The 19,769-nt window shown below is 41.7% G+C and overlaps 1 protein-coding gene across 3 annotated transcripts; it reads left to right on the top strand.

Annotated features, from left to right (window-relative positions):
- The first annotated feature begins 860 nt into the window (after nucleotides 1-860).
- Nucleotides 861-19,554, top strand: C7H1orf116 (chromosome 7 C1orf116 homolog). 3 transcript variants are annotated; one of them, XM_035123229.2, is made up of 4 exons: nucleotides 861-1,448; nucleotides 13,745-13,901; nucleotides 16,190-16,364; nucleotides 17,046-19,554. In XM_035123229.2, exons 2-4 carry the CDS (start codon nucleotides 13,788-13,790, stop codon nucleotides 18,458-18,460), a joined length of 1,704 nt encoding a protein of 567 aa, XP_034979120.2. In that variant the 5' UTR covers nucleotides 861-1,448; nucleotides 13,745-13,787; the 3' UTR covers nucleotides 18,461-19,554. The 3 variants fall into 3 exon arrangements, with proteins under 3 accessions (XP_034979120.2, XP_034979119.2, XP_034979121.2); XM_035123228.2 differs by lacking the exon at nucleotides 861-1,448 and adding an exon at nucleotides 1,455-1,653; XM_035123230.2 differs by lacking the exon at nucleotides 861-1,448 and adding an exon at nucleotides 3,378-9,181.
- Nucleotides 19,555-19,769: the final 215 nt, after the last annotated feature.

Here is a 19,769-nt window from a genome sequence, read left to right as displayed (position 1 = left end):
CTGTTTTGGGCAATGGCTATCCAATCTAAGACCCGCAGATGCCCTTCTGTATCCTTCGTTTTCCCCTGCCTCATTCTAGCAGCTGGTACCTGTGGATCACAGATTCAGTCCCCAGATCTGGAGTGTGCTCACAAAGGGAGGTCCATTTCTCTTTTCATTAGTTTTCATGGTTGTAAAGGGGTAGCGATGATGCTAACAAATAAGTGTAAAGGTCGTGTTCTATGGAGAGCTGGCTTCAGGCACTAGGCCCATTGGCACATTAACTCTGCATTACAAAAATGTCTGTGAGACATGAAGGCTGGCAACAACTCCGCTGTGTTGGAATTCCTTGCAGACAACCATAGTGCTTGGAGACTGATAAGTTGTGACTGTGTAGCACACATCAGAGGAGAAATGACTACAGGGAGGAGTACAGAGAGAAGAAATGCCATGGTGCATCTGCAACAGCACAACCGGATGCCTTCATCTGCCCCAGCTGCAACAAAACATGTCTCTACAGCAGGCTTCCTCAACCTTGGGCCTCCAGATGTTTTGAGACTACAATTCCCATCATCCCTGACCACTGGTCCTGCTAGCTAGGGATCATGGGAGTTGTAGTCCAAAAACATCTGGAGGCCCAAGGTTGAGGAAGCCTGCTCTACAGCATTGGTTTCTACAGCCACAGCAGGTGCTGTAACTCTCCAACAGTTTGACTTCACCCCCAAAGGCACACACCTCCATTGTCTCCCAAGACAGATGCCAACAATAAGATAGGAGAAGCTTGGGTACACTGAGAATGTTAGAAGAAATAAAATGAATAACGTGGACTGCTGGATCTAAGCCAGGTAGTTGATGGAAGGTGACCCGCGTCTACAACTCCATTCTCCAGAGTTATTGAGTGTCCTCTGCCTGCATTTTTTAGCAATTGGTAGGGGGAAGAAAAGCAGTAGGAATATAGCCTTAACAAAGACGGGAAAGCAAAGGGGCTGCAAAGAATGAAGCAATGTATCCTGCGCCATGTGTGGGCTTCTGTTTTTTTTGCCACCCCCCTTTTTCAGAGGAAGAGAAAACCCATATCCTACAGTTCCCCCTGAATGGGAAATATAACCTGTGACATTTTAGCTGCAAAAGATTCATCTTAAGAAAATGCAGATTAAAAATAAACATTTACCTGTTTTGCTTCATTCCTGGCTGCCAAAGTTTAGAACTGGAAAAAAAAGTGATTGGCCAAGAGCTCTGTAATCCTGCCTCCCCCTCCTTTTGGTAACAGCTGGAATGAGGAGTTTGAAGGAGGATGTGTGATTGGTTGAGAGTCAGAAGCAGGGTGGAGTGAGGAAGACAGAGGAGGAATTTACCTGTCTAGGTAAGTCAGTAGGAGGTCAAGAAGAGAACAGAGAAGGTGGTATAGCCTGTTTGGTCGTGTCAGTTCATAGCAGAGTAGCTGGAATTGTTTTTATTTCCTAGTAAAGGTGAGTTAAACTCTAACTAAACTATGTTTGCTTAGGCGGAAAAGGAGTGTTCCTGGATTTAGATACAAATAGCAGACCAGATAGCTGGCTTGTCCAGTCTTGCTTATACGCTTCCCCTGTTTCTTGCTATCTTTCTTGCTGTTGTTCCTGCTGAAATCTTTGGGCTCGTAAAGGATTATGGAAAGTCTTGAGTTTCCTAGTGAAGGTAATCCATGCATGTTGCAAACCTTTCCTGATAGATTTATAGATTTTAGGGGGAATTCTGCTGGTAGCTTAGTTGCTTTTAAAATGACTTTTAATATCAAAATCTGTGCCTTTCTAGTGAATGACAAATGTTTGTCTCTTTCGTGGCTTCTGTTCAGGCTTATTAGCAATGAAAAATATATAGAACTGTACAGTAGTAAGAAAAGCAGCTTGCTTTAAAAAAACCTGGAAGATGCAACCAAGCATAAATGCGCTCTCTCTATAATATATATTATATATTATATAATTTATACATTATACTCTCTCTCTCTATATATATATGTAATTATCACACTTATGGGAAAATAAGCTTACTTCAAGTTTTGCAATCATTTAAATTATTTTAATAAATCTTCAGAGACTTGGATGGAAATTGTTTTTAACATGAGATGGGGGTGGAAATGTGCTCCTTATCAGTTAAATGTAGGTAAACATGCAGAACTGTGCCTGCTTGTAATGTGAAACTGGAAAACTAGGATTGTGCAGCTCTGGTGCTGTAAGGGTAATGATTAAAGAGTCTTTTGTGTAGGTCGAAGTGGATGGGTCTCCAGGGTCAAGGTGCTTGTGCATGTATGTTTGACATGTTCTGTCTCTTGTTCTGATGTGGTTTGGCCAATGGGATGCAGAATAGCATTAGTCCATGCAGATGCATTCAAAGTAGCATTATTATTATATTTTTTAGTGAACTGGCAACAATATTTCATTCTATTGGTTTTTAATACATAAGAATACATGCCACCAAAGCTTATTTAAAAACAAAATCTAAATTCTTCAATGGAGTCACTGAGTTTCATTTGCAGAGAATTCTTGGGCAATGTATTGCTCAGTCAGCTAAACTCTGTGTGCTAGGTTAAAAACTGGAGCAAGCCTATACCACCCACCCTAAAATAAAAGAAATTAAAGTAACCTCTACTTGAGGGGACCATGAAATGATCTAATGGGGAAAAGGGATAGTAATTGACTCTTGGTATTTGTCCTGATGCATGCTAAACTCCAACAATGTGCACTGCTTCATCTGCTTCGTTTATTTATTTGTTTGTTTGTTTGTTATATCCACTCATATGCCAAAATCTAAGCAGTTTACTACTATACTTAAAATACACAATAACATTAATTAAAATATACAATAAATGAAATGTAACAGTGCAAATGTAATAAATAGGTTGGTTGTAAAAAGATTGTAGAAAGGAGGAGGGATCTGGATGAGATTTGCATTTTATACTATTAAAATCCACTTGCAGCTGAGCATCAAATGAAGGACATGAGCTGGCGTTGAACGTCACTTTTGACAATGAACCATATTTACAATGCCCCTTGGTGGAAGGACTTTACCTTTCAGATTGTAGGACCTAGTACTTAATCTTTTTATAGTTTAAAGAGCAACTAGTTATAGAGGAGACCATCTGATCTTGTAGATCCAAGTATTTTGCCTCTATCTAAAAAGTACCGTGTTTCTCATATTATAAGACATGTCTTATATTTATTTTTTCCTCAAAAAAACACACTATGGCTTATTTTCAAGGGATGTCTTATTTTTTTCCTCCTCCGCCTGCCGTGGCCGGCATTGGTGCTGCGCCTATCACTATGTCTTATTTTCGGGGAATGGCTTATATTCCTTGAATGCTTAAAAATCCTGCTATGGCTTATTTTATGGGTATGTCTTAAAATATGAGAAACAGGGTAATTAGCAGTACTACATGTACCGAGGGCTGTTTGTGAATGTACATAGATCACCTTTATTTTATTACTCTGTTCTAATACCTATGATGTAAAATAGCAGTGGAGAACCTCTGTTCCGTGACATAATTTGGCCCACGAGAGTCCCAGTTTGGCCTGCGAGGCCCTTCCCCACAAACAATGTCATATGTGATGTCAGTGCAGGACAGATACAGCTGCAGCTACAAAGGCACAATTGAGAACTTGAAGGGATAGATGCTGACAGGGAGCCCCGCTGGGATCAGATCCAGCAGCAGGCAATTCCTCAATGGGAATTCCAATGGGGTTCGTCTTCCAGTTTGCAGGAAGCAATTTGGATTCAAATCCATATCCCCCCCTTTAAATTGAGGTGGTAGTGGGTACAGCTGCCTCACTCATTGCTTCCCTTCTGAGAGCTGGCTGTGCACTGTTGCCCATTCCCTCTGCTCCCTCCACAGTGTTGGTACCCATTTCACTACATGGTGGTAAACATATGTTTTGTAGGCCCAGAGCCTACAGGGACATTAGGAACATTAGGAAGAACTTCCTGACAGTAAGAGCTGTTCGGCAGTGGAATTTGCTACCAAGGAGTGTGGTGGAGTCTCCTTCTTTGGAGGTCTTTAAGCAGAGGCTTGACAGGCATATGTCAAGAATGCTTTGATGGTGTTTCCTGCTTGGCAGGGGGTTGGACTGGATGGCCCTTGTGGTCTCTTCCAACTCTATGATTCTATGATTCTATGACTGCACTGTAGCTGAAGGTCAAGAATCGAAAATGCCTGCCTCCTTCAGTTGGCTCTTATATGATATGCGTTGTTGATATTGTTGCACACCACCCCAATCTCTGAGTGGGGCGAGATTCCAGGGATTCTAGGTGCTTACCCTGGGGTTATGTTTCCTTTTGGGAATGAGGCATAGCGGAGACTGTGGTGCCTTTATGATATATGGTTTATTTGCACATATATACAACCTGAGCCTATCACAGTATCAACACCCCAAAGGGTCTTGTTTCTCTCATATCCACAGCCTTGGATTCAAACAGACATCAAACATTGCTGTCTCTCTCTTCTCCCAGCTTGCTGCTTTAAATCTGGCCCATGTCACTGCAACTCAATTCTAAACTCAGCTTCATCCTTCTAAGTAACAACGAGCTGGGTGAGGAGCCCCAACCCATTGCCCCTTTCCATTGTTTTTCCCTTAATGGCCCATCACCCAGGCTATCACCTCATCTAGCTGGCCTGGCTTATATTTTAATACTTGCTTGATCAAGGGGTTACAAGGATCTCACCTACAGCCTATTTCCTCTCCCTCCAACTCATAACAATATCAAGTATTGGGCACACCCTGCTTTCATTTCCTTAAGAATAAGCGGCAATGCAGCAAGAAAACATTTTACTGCTGTGTCCTATGTTCATAATCGCTATCAGTGAACTGTGGCTTCAGGTTGTGAGTTAATATTTAATATCTCAGATTTTAGATACACCTTTGTTAGCTTCTAAAGCCTTTTGAATATCTAGGCTCTGGATTACTCAAATGTCCTTCCAGGTTCAGCTGCTTAAATGTGATGCTAGTAGTAATGTACAGTCTTGGGCAAGTTAGGTTGTAATTTTCTTAGGCTGCTTATTCAGTGCACCAAACCCTTTTATATCATCTTCGACACATGTTTGTTCCTCTTAGTAACAGAAGTCAGAAGACTGCTTTTTACACATCTTTTTTGGTGATCATTGTTGATCCAATGTGATGAGAGTCTGTCTTTCCCCCCTATATTTTCTTACTCTGAGGCATCCTCCTAATGAAATAACTCTGCAGGACCGGCCCACCCATGAGGCAAGGTGAGGCAATTGTCTTAGGTGACAGGATCCACAGAGGCGGCAGATCCAGGTGTAGATGTTTATTTCCCCCCTTGTTCCTGACGTAGACCTTCACTCACCCATTCTTCCCTGGGGGAAGGGGTGGTGGTGCCATTTTGTAGTTTGCCTCAGGTGCAAAAAGGTATTGGGCCAGCACCGTAACTCTGTATATTGCTCTTGTCATGGTTGCCTCCTTATAGACTTGAAAGTAAATGGTATAATTGATGGCTAAGAAAAACTGTTTCCCAGTAACAACAGTGTTCATCCTGTTAAAGCAAAGGTAAGATGTATGTATAGCATCAGTAAAAAAAAGTCTAATAAAGTACTGAAAACAGTAAATTTAGTCCAGATGCTACAAAGAGCTATTCGATTATTTTGGCACATCAAACAAATGTTGATTTTTAAAATAGTCAAGGGTCTACTGATATTTGTTGCTTTGTAATGAACATTAGGAAAATAATATACACATTCCCAACCAGTACTCCACAGGTGAAGTGAGTATGTGGAGTAATTTATATGAGAGTTATCAGTGTGGTTTGCATGTCACACTAATCTAAACCTTGGCTTAGCACGAATGTGTGGGCTTCTGGAGAGAAGTTCAATTTTTGTTAAGCCAAAGTTTGGCTTATTGTGTCACCTGGGCTTGTGGTTAACCAGAGTTGGGATTCTGCTAGATTGGTAAAGAAAAAGTGATTTATATGCGTTGTATATGTGATATAACACTGTGCCACCTGGTTTTCCCTACCAGATTTTTCTGTTTAAATTTACAACACGTTTAACTGAAATGCTTCTTTGATGTGTCTGACTCTAGATCCTGCGTTGGCTACAACTCATGGTTAGTCTGGAGAGGTCTTGGTTTAACTCGTTCGGCTCTATTGCTGTGATATCAAGGTCACCCCATGCCGAAGCTTACTTCTCAGTCTCCCATGCAGTTAACTCCAGCAATGTGGCCACTTTGTGTGTGGCTCTGAAACTGTAACATCTGTGCCTGAGAAACTTTCCTTTTGTCCACACTGAACATTCTACACTGATGGTGGTGGCGTTGCTAAATACCTGTTAGTCACTCTCTTATCCAACTTCGTCATAAATATTGCGTGTTGGAACACAAGCAGAGTACCGTATTTTTCCGTCTATAAGATGCCCCCTTGTATAAGACACCCCTAATTTTGGGGGACTCAGATTTAAGAAAATAGGGGGGGAGAAGTATCCGTGTATAAGGCGCCCCCTAATTTTTGACATTATTTTTAAAGAAAAAAATCTAGTCTTATACATGGAAAAATATGGTAACTTGAGTGGAGAGATTGCTGTATTTGGTAGGAGGCCGTGGGATTTTGTCTTGATGTAATCTCTGTGTACAGTGCCGTGATGTGAATGAACCCTGTTGCTGGATTTTGTACAACACAAGATAGCTTATTTCCCCCAAGCAGAATTCATAAAGGTCCTTCCTAACCTAAGGAAGATGAGATGGGAAGTGAGGCAGGGACTGCCTTCTTTCTAGATCGTTGCTTATGTATGTGGCATCAAGGGCATGGCCAAGGCAGAGGAATAATGGAAGGCATTCAGTATCCCATGTGAAAACTGTAAATATTATGATTGGCACACGTGCACCGCAATCTTTGAGAGTTTCCTTTTTATTATATAAGATGATTTGCTGACGTGATAGCACCCTTGATCACGCTGCTTTTTGCAATTTGAATGAACACACCCTGTGATTCTCTAGCACTTTCTTACGAATGGAACTGACATGCCTTCACTTTGAAAAGAAGCTTTTCAGTGCTGCTGAGCTTTAAATACTAGTTATCCTTGTTATGAGGGAGTAGTCTTCCCATCTCTTGCTGGATGATTTTACAGAATGTGACAGGCAGAGGGGTGGAGCCGGAAACGTGTATTTCTGGTTAGAAAGCTTGTGACCACATCCTCACAAGGCAGAATGTACTGAATGAAGCATGGGGAGGGAGTGGTGGGAAAAGATGGTTGACACTCTTGGCTTCTGCCACTGATTTTGTTGCATGGTCTTAGGCAAGTCCAGTAGCTGCTTCAACAGAAGCTGTAGGGTGCCTCTCACATAGCTTGGCTCTTGGATCATGGCTTGTATCTGTAGCTTGAAGATTCAAATCTGACCTTGTGGATCAGCCTGGAGGTTCACACACAAAGAGACTTAGTGTCTATGGACTAGGGCTTATGTCTATTTATTTTGGAAGGACAGAAGGCAGAGGAGGGGATTGGGTGCGAGTCAAGCATCAGGGAGAAACAAGAATGCCTTCAGTGAGTAGAGTTGCCTGAGTTTGTAACTCTAAACTTTTTGATGGGGAAGCTGGGGGACATGAGGGCTGTGACCAGGGCTGTTTGACAGAAAACAATATGGGGCAGAGGGGTTCAAGGTTAACCAGAGGTGTGCTTCTCCCCTTCTGTAGTATTTGCATTAGGACCAAACTAGGATTAAAAGGCTTTAAATGTGTTTGGTGAAGGTTTGTAAATCATGTTGTTGTTGTTTAGTCGTTTAGTCATGTCCGACTCTTCGTGACCCCATGGACCATAGCACGGCAGGCACTCCTGTCTTCCACTGCCTCCCGCAGTTTGGTCAAACTTATGTTCGTAGCTTTGAGAACACTGTCCAGCCATCTCGTCCTCTGTCGTCTCCTTCTCCTTGTGTCCTCAACCTTTCCCAACATCAGGGTCTTTTCCAGGGAGTCCTCTCTTCTCATGAGGCGGCCAAAGTATCGGAGCCTCAGCTTCAGGATCTGTCCTTCCAATGAGCACTCAGGGCTGATTTCCTTCAGAATGGATAGGTTTGATCTTCTTGCAGTCCATGGGACTCTCAAGAGTCTCCCCCAGCACCATAATTCAAAAGCATCAATTCTTCAGTGAAAAATCATAGCTTTGAAGCAATTCTGATTAGGTATAACCACAGTTGGCTCTGTCGCAGCAAACTGTGAAGGAGGAGACAATATATGAGAGGAGGCAGCAAACCAGCATGTGGTGTATTCGAGTCTCAAGACTGGAAAAATAAGACAGTATGTGACATAGAGGATGATAACATGAGGCTGTATTGAGGTTGATGTGAATATAGCCACTGAATTTCTATGGTTGTATTGTTTCCTGTCCAATCAGCTCTCTTTTTAGTATAAGTTAAGCTAAATGACTAGGCATTCACTTAGCTATGAAGCACACTAGGTGGGTGACCTTATCACAGACTAACCTCACAGGGTTGTTGTGAGGATGAAGTATAGGCAAACCACATACTCAAGCTCCCTGGAGGAAAAGCAGTATATAAGGAAGTGTTTATACACACTGTAAAAGAAAAAGTCTATTAAAAAAATGAGGACGTGCACTCGGAAGTGTGGGATAACAATAACTCAAAGTGAAGATTTATAAACTATGCAAACAAATTGGAATGAATGCTCAATAAACAGCAGATGTATCACCTTGAGGCAAACTTTGCACAAATTTCACATGAACCAATGAATGTTACGATTTGTAAATGCCACCTGTCCATCATACTCTTACCCCCTCAGTTGCCCTTTAATATGATTTTGAAGCTTAGTTGGGGTGTAGTCAATATTGTCTTTTGTAAGAGGTGTAGAATTTCTGGACATGCCCTAAATTCCGGACTCTGCAAGTTGCAAAACACACTACAGTCGGCTTAATCCCCCACTAGTGCCCTATGTATCAACCTCTGTTTTCAAACAGCTGCAGTTTTCATCTGGGCCTCAAATTTCTGAAAGACCACTTTCTTCCATACAGACCCTTTGGAGTATTACGATCAGCAGAGGAAGCTCACTTGGTAGTTCCACCACTCTCAGAAATTGTGCGTGGCGGCCTGGGAGAGGGCCTTTTTGGTGGCCAGCACGAAGTTTTGGAATTCCCTCCCTACAGAGGTGTATCTGACACATTCTTTGTGTAGTTTCCATTGTATGCTGAAGATGCACCTCTTTACCTTGGCCTCTGGTATGTGACCTGAGATATATATTTTTAGGATCCACCCTATTATTGTGACTATGATTTGTTTTTAATTGTTTTTAATATTGTATTTTTAAATTGCTGTAATCCGCCCTGGAACCTTATGGTGATGGGTGGGTAAGAAATCAGACATACCGGTACGTTGTTGCTGTTAATTTTATATCAATGGCACCAGAACAGCTGGCCTCTTTCAGTGAGCTCTCCTATATGTGTGTAGGGATGAGGGATGGGGAAGAAAGTCATTTCAGTGCACACTTAAATGTGAATCTAGTTGGTTAGAGTGTGATGCTGATTACATCAAGGTTTCAGGTTTGATTTCTGTATGGGACGAGCTGTGTGTTCTTGTATTGCAGGGGTTTGGACTGATGGTCCTTTCCAACTCTACAATTCCACGATTCTACCTAATTTAAATTTCCCTCAAACAAAATGTGAACCAAAAGCCAACTTTCTTTCAAAAGAATTTTGCAATATGGTTCGCAACTACAGAATGCATATATTATGGGGAAATGTACATGAAAACGCTCACAATAGTGAAAATAACATTAAAAATACATTCTGTTAGGTAAAATTGCTTACAGAAGTGTGCACGTTGGGCAAAATGTGCAATAAAATGCTAATGAATACTTCTAAGATATTTTTTTAATAAAGAAAAACACAGTCAGGTGTGGAAATGTGATGGACTGAACTTAAGACTGGAAAAATGAAAGTCTTAAACGGGCAGATTTCTCCATCCCTAGTAGGAGTTAAAGACACCTGCTTAGATTTCCTGCAAGACTCATCCCACACCACTCATTGTGCACTATAGCATTAAATCAGGAATGTGGGAAGGGGCTTTTCTAAAAGACCCCTGTCCTACCATGTGTGTGTGGCCTGTCCCTTTAAGGTATTCTCCTTCACACAAGGAATGTGAGGTATGTGCCAGGTAGGGAATGCACACCCTCGCCTCTGCCCTAAGTAAATAGGCACTGTTGCCCACAGAGCCTGTGAAACCTTGCATTATTTAAAGTTAATCTGTGACTTTCCAGCGTCGCTGGTTCATAGGCAGAGTCAGCATTAGTAGTAATAATAAAGGGATATGATATTGTGAAATGTCATCCTTTGCTCTCCTTGTCATTCTGAAGGAATGTGCTCCTGTGCAAAGAAAGCTGGTCCTTTAATGTAGTGCATTTTATGCAGGCAGGTCTTCTGTTGTCCTGAGGCTGAACTTCTATAGGCTGGGAGAAACATAGAGCCTTTCTTTCATTACAAGGATTACATCCGGTCATAGGGATAGATTCAACGAAATAGCTGCACTAGTGGGAGCCAAAGCAATGAGCTCCACTGGTGCAACAGGGCTTTCTTCCTCCACTCGCGCCCCCATCCCAGTCAGCCGAGGGGGGGGGGCATGGCATTGGGAGAACCCTTAAAACAGCATGCAGTGGTGGATGAAGATAGGAGTGTATTCTGCCTGGCAAGCAAAATGTCTACAGTTTGGTGAAGCATTGGTCTCAGCTAATGTCTTCTCTGTTGACTAAGAGAGGTAACTCGAAAAGGTCTTTCCTACTGTTTAAGGCAGGCATGTCAAACTTGCGGGCCAAAACATCTGGAGGGCTGCATGTTTGACATGCCTGGTTTAAGGCACTCAGCTAGAAACTGTGTACAGGAGGAAGTGGTCTTAAACTCCAAGATGAGAACTCATTTCAGAGGCAGCTACTGTGGGGACTCCAGCAGGGTCTCCAACAATCCAGAATAAGATTCCGTCTCTATAGCCATATATATGTGGGCATGGGCCATTTCTGCAGGTGCTTGTTGGGGTTTGAAAACATGCAGCAAGCCTTAACCAGCAAAGAACAGGAGGGGATGTGCTGGAAGGGGCAGGACTTGCCAGTCTCTCCGCCACCCCCCCCGGCTCCTCTGATTACAGAAGGAAAGAGAACGCCTTTAAAAGGCTTGTGATTGATCCAATTCTGAACTGAAACAGCAAAAAGAGTGTATAAAAATCTGCTAAAAGGCAGAAAGAAAAACTGATCTATGCAGTTTGGAAAAATGTTTGTTCACTGTGTATTTGGACACCTTTTAAAGATATTGTAACCACATTTTGCGTAATGATTTCTGAGATCAAAGAGCAGGTTTTCATCTGTGTTCAAGTACATTTCAAAAGCATTTTGAATCAAGATGGTGGACTGAACTTATTTTTTAACTACTGATTTCAAAACTTTTCATATGCTAGTTTTATATTGGTGATCACTTTAGGGGTTAATGTGGACATGGGACAACTTCTCCATGTGCGTGCTTGTGTGTTGTCATCCACACATGAGTGCTTTCAAAACATCTTACTATTTTCTGTCTGCACTAGTAGGTGGCGTTTGATTGGATGTATTCACAATATTGTGTTGGTGTTCACTGCCCTTAATTAGTACTTCCTAACTCATCATAGGGGACACAGGTGGCGCTGTGGGTTAAACCACAGAGCCTAGGGCTTGCTGATCAGAAGGTCGGCGGTTCGAATCCATGTGATGGGGTGAGCTCCCGTTGCTTGGTCCCAGCTCCTGCCAACCTAGTAGTTTGAAAGCACATCAAAGTGCAAATAGATAAATAGGTACCGCTCCAAGCGGGAGGGTAAACAGCGTTTCCGTGTGCTGCTCTGGTTTGCCAGAAGCGGCTTTGTCATGCTGGCCACATGACCTGGAAGCTGTACGCCGGCTCCCTCGGCCAATAACGCAAGATGAGCGCCGCAACCCCAGAGTCGGTCACGACTGGACCTAATGGTCAGGGGTCCCTTTACCTTTACCTTTAACTCATCATAGGTTCTGGAAACCTGAGGTCCATTATGGGCAGTATGCAGGTATTTACTCACCCATGCACATACTTCATAAATTTCTGAAATACAAGTTTTCCAGTGTTCCAAATTTGCACAAAGGACACTATTTTTTTTTTAATGTATGTGTTGCTCCAAGCCAGGAAACCTGAAGTCTGTTGTGGATATTTGCACAGATATTTGTTACCTGTGCATGTGCACGTTTTAATTTTTTATATACAGGCTTTCTGATGTACCAGATGTGCACAAAACAGTGAATGCCATCACCGCCCCTCCAATAATGTGTGTGGGTCCAAGTCAAGCAAGGATTTGGAGACAGTGGCATGAAAGACTGTCACTTGCTTGCCTCTGTTTCCTTTCCCACCTCTTGTACCTGAAAGGACAAGTTTTATTTTTAATGCAGCTGTTTCAAGCAAAAGCACTTCTGGCCAAAAGAACTGGTTGTTGTTGTTTTATTAAAAAAAAATACCGTTAAAATGTGAATGTGCCTTCAGCAGCTTTTCTTTGGGCAGATGGAAACAAAATGGAAGTAGGAAGTGTGGCAGGCAGCACCCAGTGAAATGTCACCAGTCATGTAAAACAACCTGCCCACACAATGCACTTCATTGGATTCACAGTCTGGTCACAAACTATTTTATCTTGGATTTTTTTCCTTTACTGGATTATCCATGGCTTAGGAAAATTCAAATTTAGTGGGAAAAGGTATGGATAAGGAGGGATCATATAGATAAGGAGGCATCATATAGACAATGCAAAAAGAAGAATAATTAGAGATACAATGAGCTGCAAATCCACATTAAACACTGGTGTGGACCAATCCTTAGCATTCCCAAGCAATGCTGGGCACAAGGTTGCTAGTAATAAATAATAATTCTCCCCAGAGTATTTATTTTTATTTATTCCTGAAAGGTGGGGTGAGCGAGAGCTATGCATAGAGAGAAGTGGGTTTAAAATGGCTGCAACTTTTATCAGTTATGCGCAAAACATTGCCAACCTTGATTTTTTTTTATAAAAAAATCCATTATGTTAAAAGTACAGTGTATAGAAATTTTAACTTGCTGCAGTTGTAAGGTGTTTAATTTTGTTTGTTTGCTTTATTTGCTGATTCTTTTTGTATTTTTGTATTAGTATTGTTTATTTTGATTCGCTACCCTTCAACAACAGGTCTAACAAACATACCCCAGTATCCTCTTCTTCTTAGCTTCTCCTGATTTTTCCTGCTGCTCTTGGAGGGGCCCCTCTTGAGTCCCAGGCTTGGGTATCAATATTTTTTTCCTCCAATTGCTTAGCAACAGTGATGAAGTGCCCTTAGCAACAGTGCTGCCTGCTCTAATTTTCTTCATAAATGTCTGATTGACATACTTATGCTAAAAAAGGATGAAAGCTGGGGTGGGAGTGGGGGTTGGCCAACCACAAACTCCTACCCCTTCTACCTGTTTGTTGGCGTCCCTGAGGACACTGCTTCTGAGAATTGATTGATTATTATAGCAATGTGTCATGGTGAAGGGAAAGTACCACTAAGTCAAGTGTATTGACTTTATTGGATCCCAAGGCTTGCGAATTTGGGCATTGCTTTATATCTTGTTGTAAGATGCCATGTGTGTAGAAGCAGCAAGGTATAAATGAGTTCAAATCCTTGAAGAATGATATTCATATGCAGCAACTGGTAGGATTTCTGCAGCAGTAATCTGTTTTTGAGTATGTTCTGAAGCTGTGATATATGTTTATGGTTTCTTCTTTTGTTTCCTCTCCAGAATTCTTCGGTCATACTTACTGCTCTCTTGCCTGACTAGTGATATGCCTAAAAAGGATTTGTGGTTAGGGACAGCTGACCCAGAACCCAGAGCAATTGTTCACAGCGCAGGCAGTTGTGACAGTATGATCAGTAATGACTCCAGCTTGTCCGAAAAGGTAATTTAATTTAATTTTAATTTAACTTTTTTATGTTCCACATAATTTCAAAAGGTTTGAACAGGTTTAGAGGCCTAAATAATATATCCAACTGCTAAAACATTTAAGAAGTATAAAAGATAAAGCACCATCTTAAACATGGGCTAAAGTTTTCAACTAAAAATAAAAGAAAATCTGAAATTACCTGCAAGCTAGGGCTTTGTATTGTAGGGATGGGGAACCTGTAGTTCCTCTGGTGTTGTTGCAATACAACTACCATAATCTCTGATATGCTGAATTAGGTTGAAGGGGGGGGGGAGGTTGGAGTACAAAAGGATGGAGGGGGCCCACAGCTTCCCCATCCCTGATACACAGGGATAAACATCTTGTTTGGGGCAACTAATTTTTGAGGCACGTGTTTGACTTGATTGTCACTTAGGTCACATCTGGACTTCCCTGTGTGCTGTGTTTCTAGGCACAGGTCTGCGCTTTCATGCTCAGTAACCAAGTCCTTTTCTATTTCCCCCAGCACTTGTGAAAACCTGTTATTTACTGCTGAATCAGAGCAAATTGCCGTTTGTTTCACTAAAGTTTAATAGAGCTTAACTCCAAGTTTAGCACTGTCATTCTGTAACCTGTGGGGTGGAGTGGATTTCTGTCCAGTGCCTGCATGGGTATCTTTATCATCTGCTTACAGTGTCTGCATCATGGACACAGGAAAACTATTTCCTGTCTGACTTGAAGCTTACTAGATGTTTGCTAACTGTAATTTGTAGAGATTTACTAACCACAAATTACAGTTCTGAATTGAACTTCCATTCCTTCTGTTGCACACTAGAGATGAACTTGTGCATTTAATTAATAACAATGAGCAGGGTAGTTCAATTATTGTGTGGCCTCTACCTTGTCATCGTAATAAACCTGTACCTTGCAAAAACTCCCACATGGCCTCATCCTAGAAGAAGCAAGGGAAGCCTAATATGTGGTCAATACCACAGCACTCCAACTCTTCCTACGTCAGATTTTTATCTTATTACCATTTGGGTATATCAGTTGGGACATTGACATTAATTGACAGTTTGGAACTCAACTTGGAACTCAACATGGAATATCTATGCTTGAAAATTACTGAAAGCAAACAAATCCTGTGAATTTTGGAATCTGGTGGATGTAATTTATGCATTCATTTTGGCCATTGGGCCATTGAACCAAATATCTTGTGGCTACGTTCAGTCTTTCTCTCTGAAGTCATTGAGAATGGGAGTGGTAGTTGCAGAAAATTATTTTGATAAAATAATAATAATAATAATAATAATAATAATAATAATTAATAATAAATTATTTATACCCCGCCCATCTGGCTGGGTTTCCCCAGCCACTCTGGGCAGCTTCCAACAAAATGTTAAAATACAATAGTCCTTCACATATTAAAAGCTTCCCTAAACAGGGCTGCCTTCAGATGTCTCCTAAAAGTCTGGTAAGGTAGTTGTTTTTTCCTTTGACATCTGGTGGGAAGGTTTTCCACAGGCCGGGCGCCACTACCGAGAAGGCCCTCTGCCTGGTTCCCTGTAACCTCACTTCTTGCAGTGAGGGAACAACCAGAAGGTCCTCAGCGCTGGATCTCAGTGTATGGGCTGAAGGCACCACATTGAGCCGCATGAAATGGAAGTCCATCAACCTCACCAAGACACATGGACAAATTTTGCTTCGACTCAGACCAACACGGCTACCTACCTGTAACTAGAACTATGGAAGGCACCACATTGAGCCACATGAAATGGAAGTCCATCAACCTCACCAAGACACATGGACAAATTTTGCTTCGACTCAGACCAACACGGCTACCTACCTGTAACTAGAACTATGGAAGGCACCACATTGAGCCACATGAAATGGAAGTCCATCAACCTCACCAAGACACATGGACAAATTTTGCTTTGACTCAGACCAACACGGTCTGAGGTGGGGGTGGAGACGCTCCTTCAGGTATACTGGACGGAGGCCATTTAGGGCTTTAAAGGTCTTTGAAATGTGCTCGGAAGCGTACTGGGAGCCAATGTAGGTCTTTCAAGATCGGTGATATGTGGTCTCGGAGGAAGAACAAAAAAGGGAGAACAATAATGGTGGTGTTGACCTTGGTTATAAAGATCCTTTGTAGGCTGTACTGACAGACCAAATTCTTGCAACTTCACTGCAAAAATTAAGTCTTTAGGGAAGGTAATAAATCTGAGATGAGGATAATTCTTTTTGAGCTTTTATGTCTCCTTGTTCATGTTGCTCAGGGTGTTTTTGTTTTTTTTGTCTTGAAGAGTGACAGTGGCTATGACTATCTATCAGTGGCGGAGAAAGAATGTCTTATGTTCCTTGAAGAAACACTAGATTCTCTGGATACTGAAGGAGACAGCGGAGTTTCTACTGATGAGGCAGAGACAGCTGAGTCTTCTAAGCATCCACGGACGTGGCCTATGAGAGATGTTCCTAAAGGTAAGCTGAGTTCTCTTGTGATTCTTTAACAGGAATGTTTCAGCTGAAGCACCATTCCTGGCCCAGTTTAGATGGTGGTGAGGAAACAAAGCACCGACTAGTTTCAGAACTGTAGAGTTCCGTGTGGAGAAAGTGTTTCACATGCATGTTCTATTAAGAGCACAAAATTTAGGGGTAGATCTAGTTGCTTGGATGCTAAAAAGCACACATTCATTTTAGCTCCTTTGAACAACTAAAAGTAGCCATAATGAGCTTGAGTTATCTCTTTAGGTTGGTAACTTAAAGTATTATGGTTCAAGGCAATGCACTTATGCTGTGGAAAAACCAAAGACATTTCCAAACCTCTAAATCCAGTTCCAGTTTGGTTACAAACACACATCCCCACCATAGAAACCAACCAACCAACCAACCAACAAAAAAACATATTCTCTGTTACTCCTTGAGACTGTCTCTTTTGCTGCTTTTAATCTAATAAATACCATGCATGGGATTTCTTAAAATATCACTTTGATACAGTTAGTATTTTGTCTTTAATTCATCCTTTTGTGGTAAGGCAAATAAGGACTTGGGTTTGCTCTTCTCCTCTTTCTTTTTGTTGAGGTTTTGTAGTAGTAAGATTGTAAGAACAATACTTACGTCTCCTTCTTTTGTTTCTTTCTATCCCCACACCCAATACTGTAGAGCTGGATCATGAAAATCTAGGAAAGCGCAACAAAATTGAACCAAAGAGCAAAAAATGTCTTTCTGGCTCTGTACCTGTTGTCACCCCAAATCCAGGGCATCATGTCTTTCCAAGGAACATCAGTGTAAAAAGTGCCCCCAAGGTTTCCCTTGCTGAAGCAACAGGGCCTAATGTTGCTGATTCTCTGAAATGCCAGACTTCATGGGGGTCTCTTAAGCACGAGCCAGCGGACATATCAAATGACAAGCCTAAAATGAGCACCCAGTTAAGGCCATCTAACTTGGAATCTATAGTCATCCCACCCCCTGAACCTTTCCAGGACCAGCGGAGGAGTCATCCTAGAATGGGGCAAGAGCTAAGTGGGACATCTCACTATGAAAGTAGGAGGAATGTTGATGTAGTGGAGGGATATGAAGCTGCAGCTACCCAAGCAGAACTTTCACTAGATAAGATGGGGGTAGCAATTGGGAAAGAAGCCATTCTGAAACCTCTCTCACCTAAAAGTAGCAAGAAAATTTCTGAACAAATTACTGTTGCTCCAGAAAATTATCAAAAACCTACACTGGAAGAACCTGCCCTAGATCCCAACTTCAAGCAAGGTCCTCCCACTGCCCCCAAACCCAGGAAACTGCCACCCAATATTATCCTTAAAACCAGCAAAGGTAATGCTGTGTCACTCAATGTGGATCCCAGTCACAAGATAAAGGTTCTGGCTCCATCAAACGGCAGGCCCAGAGCTGCAACTGGTGATTTTTCCATGGAAAAAGTTCATTCAATCCAAAATGAACAGGGGAGAGCCAGGAGGGAAGCTCTTAAGAAACTGGGTCTCCCTCTAGACCAAGAAAAAGATCCTGATGATCATGTGATCAAAACCACATCTTACTCAATTCCAAGAGAAACTCCCAGGACAAGCAGCAGGGAGAATGTAAATATGGATAATGTCACCTCTGATAACAAATCTGATGAACAGCATAACCAGGTTGGTGGGAAAGAAATCTACCCAGTGGATATCAACCTTGCAGCTGTCAAACAGATCAATGTCAAATCCAAAACCCTGGAGCGTTCAGGTGTCGGTTTGAGCAGTTGCATCTCTTCTGGGAGCGAGGACCAGAATATTAAGAACAGTGGTTCACTTGGCAAAATGTCGTTTTTTGACAAGATCACTCCAAACTTTCTTCGGAGTAGCCGGCCACGCCCAGCTTCCCTTGGCATGGGGAAAGACTTTGTTGATCTGAAGGAAAACAAAATGCATAATGCTGAGTTGGAGAAAAGTGACAAACGAAGATCTTATCCACTTCAGCCCTCCTCTAAGCTGCCCAGGCCACCGTGTGTCAGTGTAAAGATCACCCCTAAGGGGGCCACAGAGGAGCATAGAAAGGAGGCTTTGAAAAAACTTGGTCTATTGAAGGAGTAAGCCAAATCATTTGATCAGTAGGAAAACTGTGTGTTCAGTTGTGGATAATGAATATACTTGCTTGCTGCCTCCGCTTCTTCAGCTAAAATGGGAGGAATTGCAGCATAGGATGAAGGTCTTGTCTAGTATGTAGACATTCTGGATGGATTAACCAGCACAGGCTTCAGCTGTCTGCATGAGAACTAGCACCTCTACTTATGTAGAGGTGGATTAATTCTGCCATTTATATCTGCCACCACCTTTATAGGATCTTAGGGTGTTGTATATAGTGTATAAAAGTATGATTATGTATGTATGTATGACTATGTAATAAGTATGTGGTTAACTGGGAGGGGTAACTCTCAAAGATCTAAGTTGTAATTACTATGCCAAAATGAACTCAGAGGTCTTGTAACATGACAACAGCCATACAGCTAAAAATCTTTAGTTAAGATTGAGTTGCAATAATGTTTTTTGGTTCCTTTTTAAAACTCTGGGCCTGATAATCTGCTGCACACGGTGTAGCTGGTGGAATCAGGAGGCCTGTTTATATCCACTGAAATGACGCATGCGCTAGATATTTAATAAACTGGCAAGAATGCATCGGATATGAATCTTAAGTGTCAAGTTCATGAATGATAAGAAGTACTTGCCAATTCACCTCCAACATGTCTTCAAAATGGCTGGCTAGAATTTGATTAAAAGCAAATGAATACTAGAACTAGAATTGATCTGGTCGATGGTAGTTTGTTGTACCTGCTTATGTGAACAAATTACTGTTGTATGCTCATTTAAAATCATGCAGTATTCTAGTATGAAAATTGCAGTAAAATTGAAAAATAAACCATTTGATATGGAGGGAACTTTGGATTTTATTTGGTTATTAAAAACATGTTAAAATAGTAAAGTGGAGTAGGGAGAACTGGTCTGTGGGAAAGACAAAACCTTGAAAGTGTTCTAGATGAAGTTGCATGAAGAGATTAACAGCATACTTGTACTCTAAAAGTTATTCTGTGGCTAACTGATTTAAAGTCTGATCTGTAACTTGGATTTTACTGCTTGTTCTCTCCCTGCAACCTGCTACCACCTCTGCCTCAGGATTTTGAACTGTAGAACCATAGACTCCATGAACAGATTTCTCCTCACCTACATTTGTTAAACTGGTGATGCTACAAGACTATAGGCATTAGCAGTCTCCTCAAAACCAATTCGCATGACCTAGGGCTTCCACTTTGCAGCAGGGAGCTAAATTTATGTCCATCTCAATATACCTCTGAACTGCAAGTTGGCAAGACCTCACTCAACCAACTTTGAATAAATACCAAGACAT

The sequence above is a fragment of the Zootoca vivipara genome, chromosome 7, assembly GCF_963506605.1.
Source record: "Zootoca vivipara chromosome 7, rZooViv1.1, whole genome shotgun sequence".
NCBI lineage: Eukaryota > Metazoa > Chordata > Lepidosauria > Squamata > Lacertidae > Zootoca > Zootoca vivipara.
Note: the sequence above shows the minus strand (reverse complement) of the source record. Positions and strands in the feature narration are given on the sequence as shown.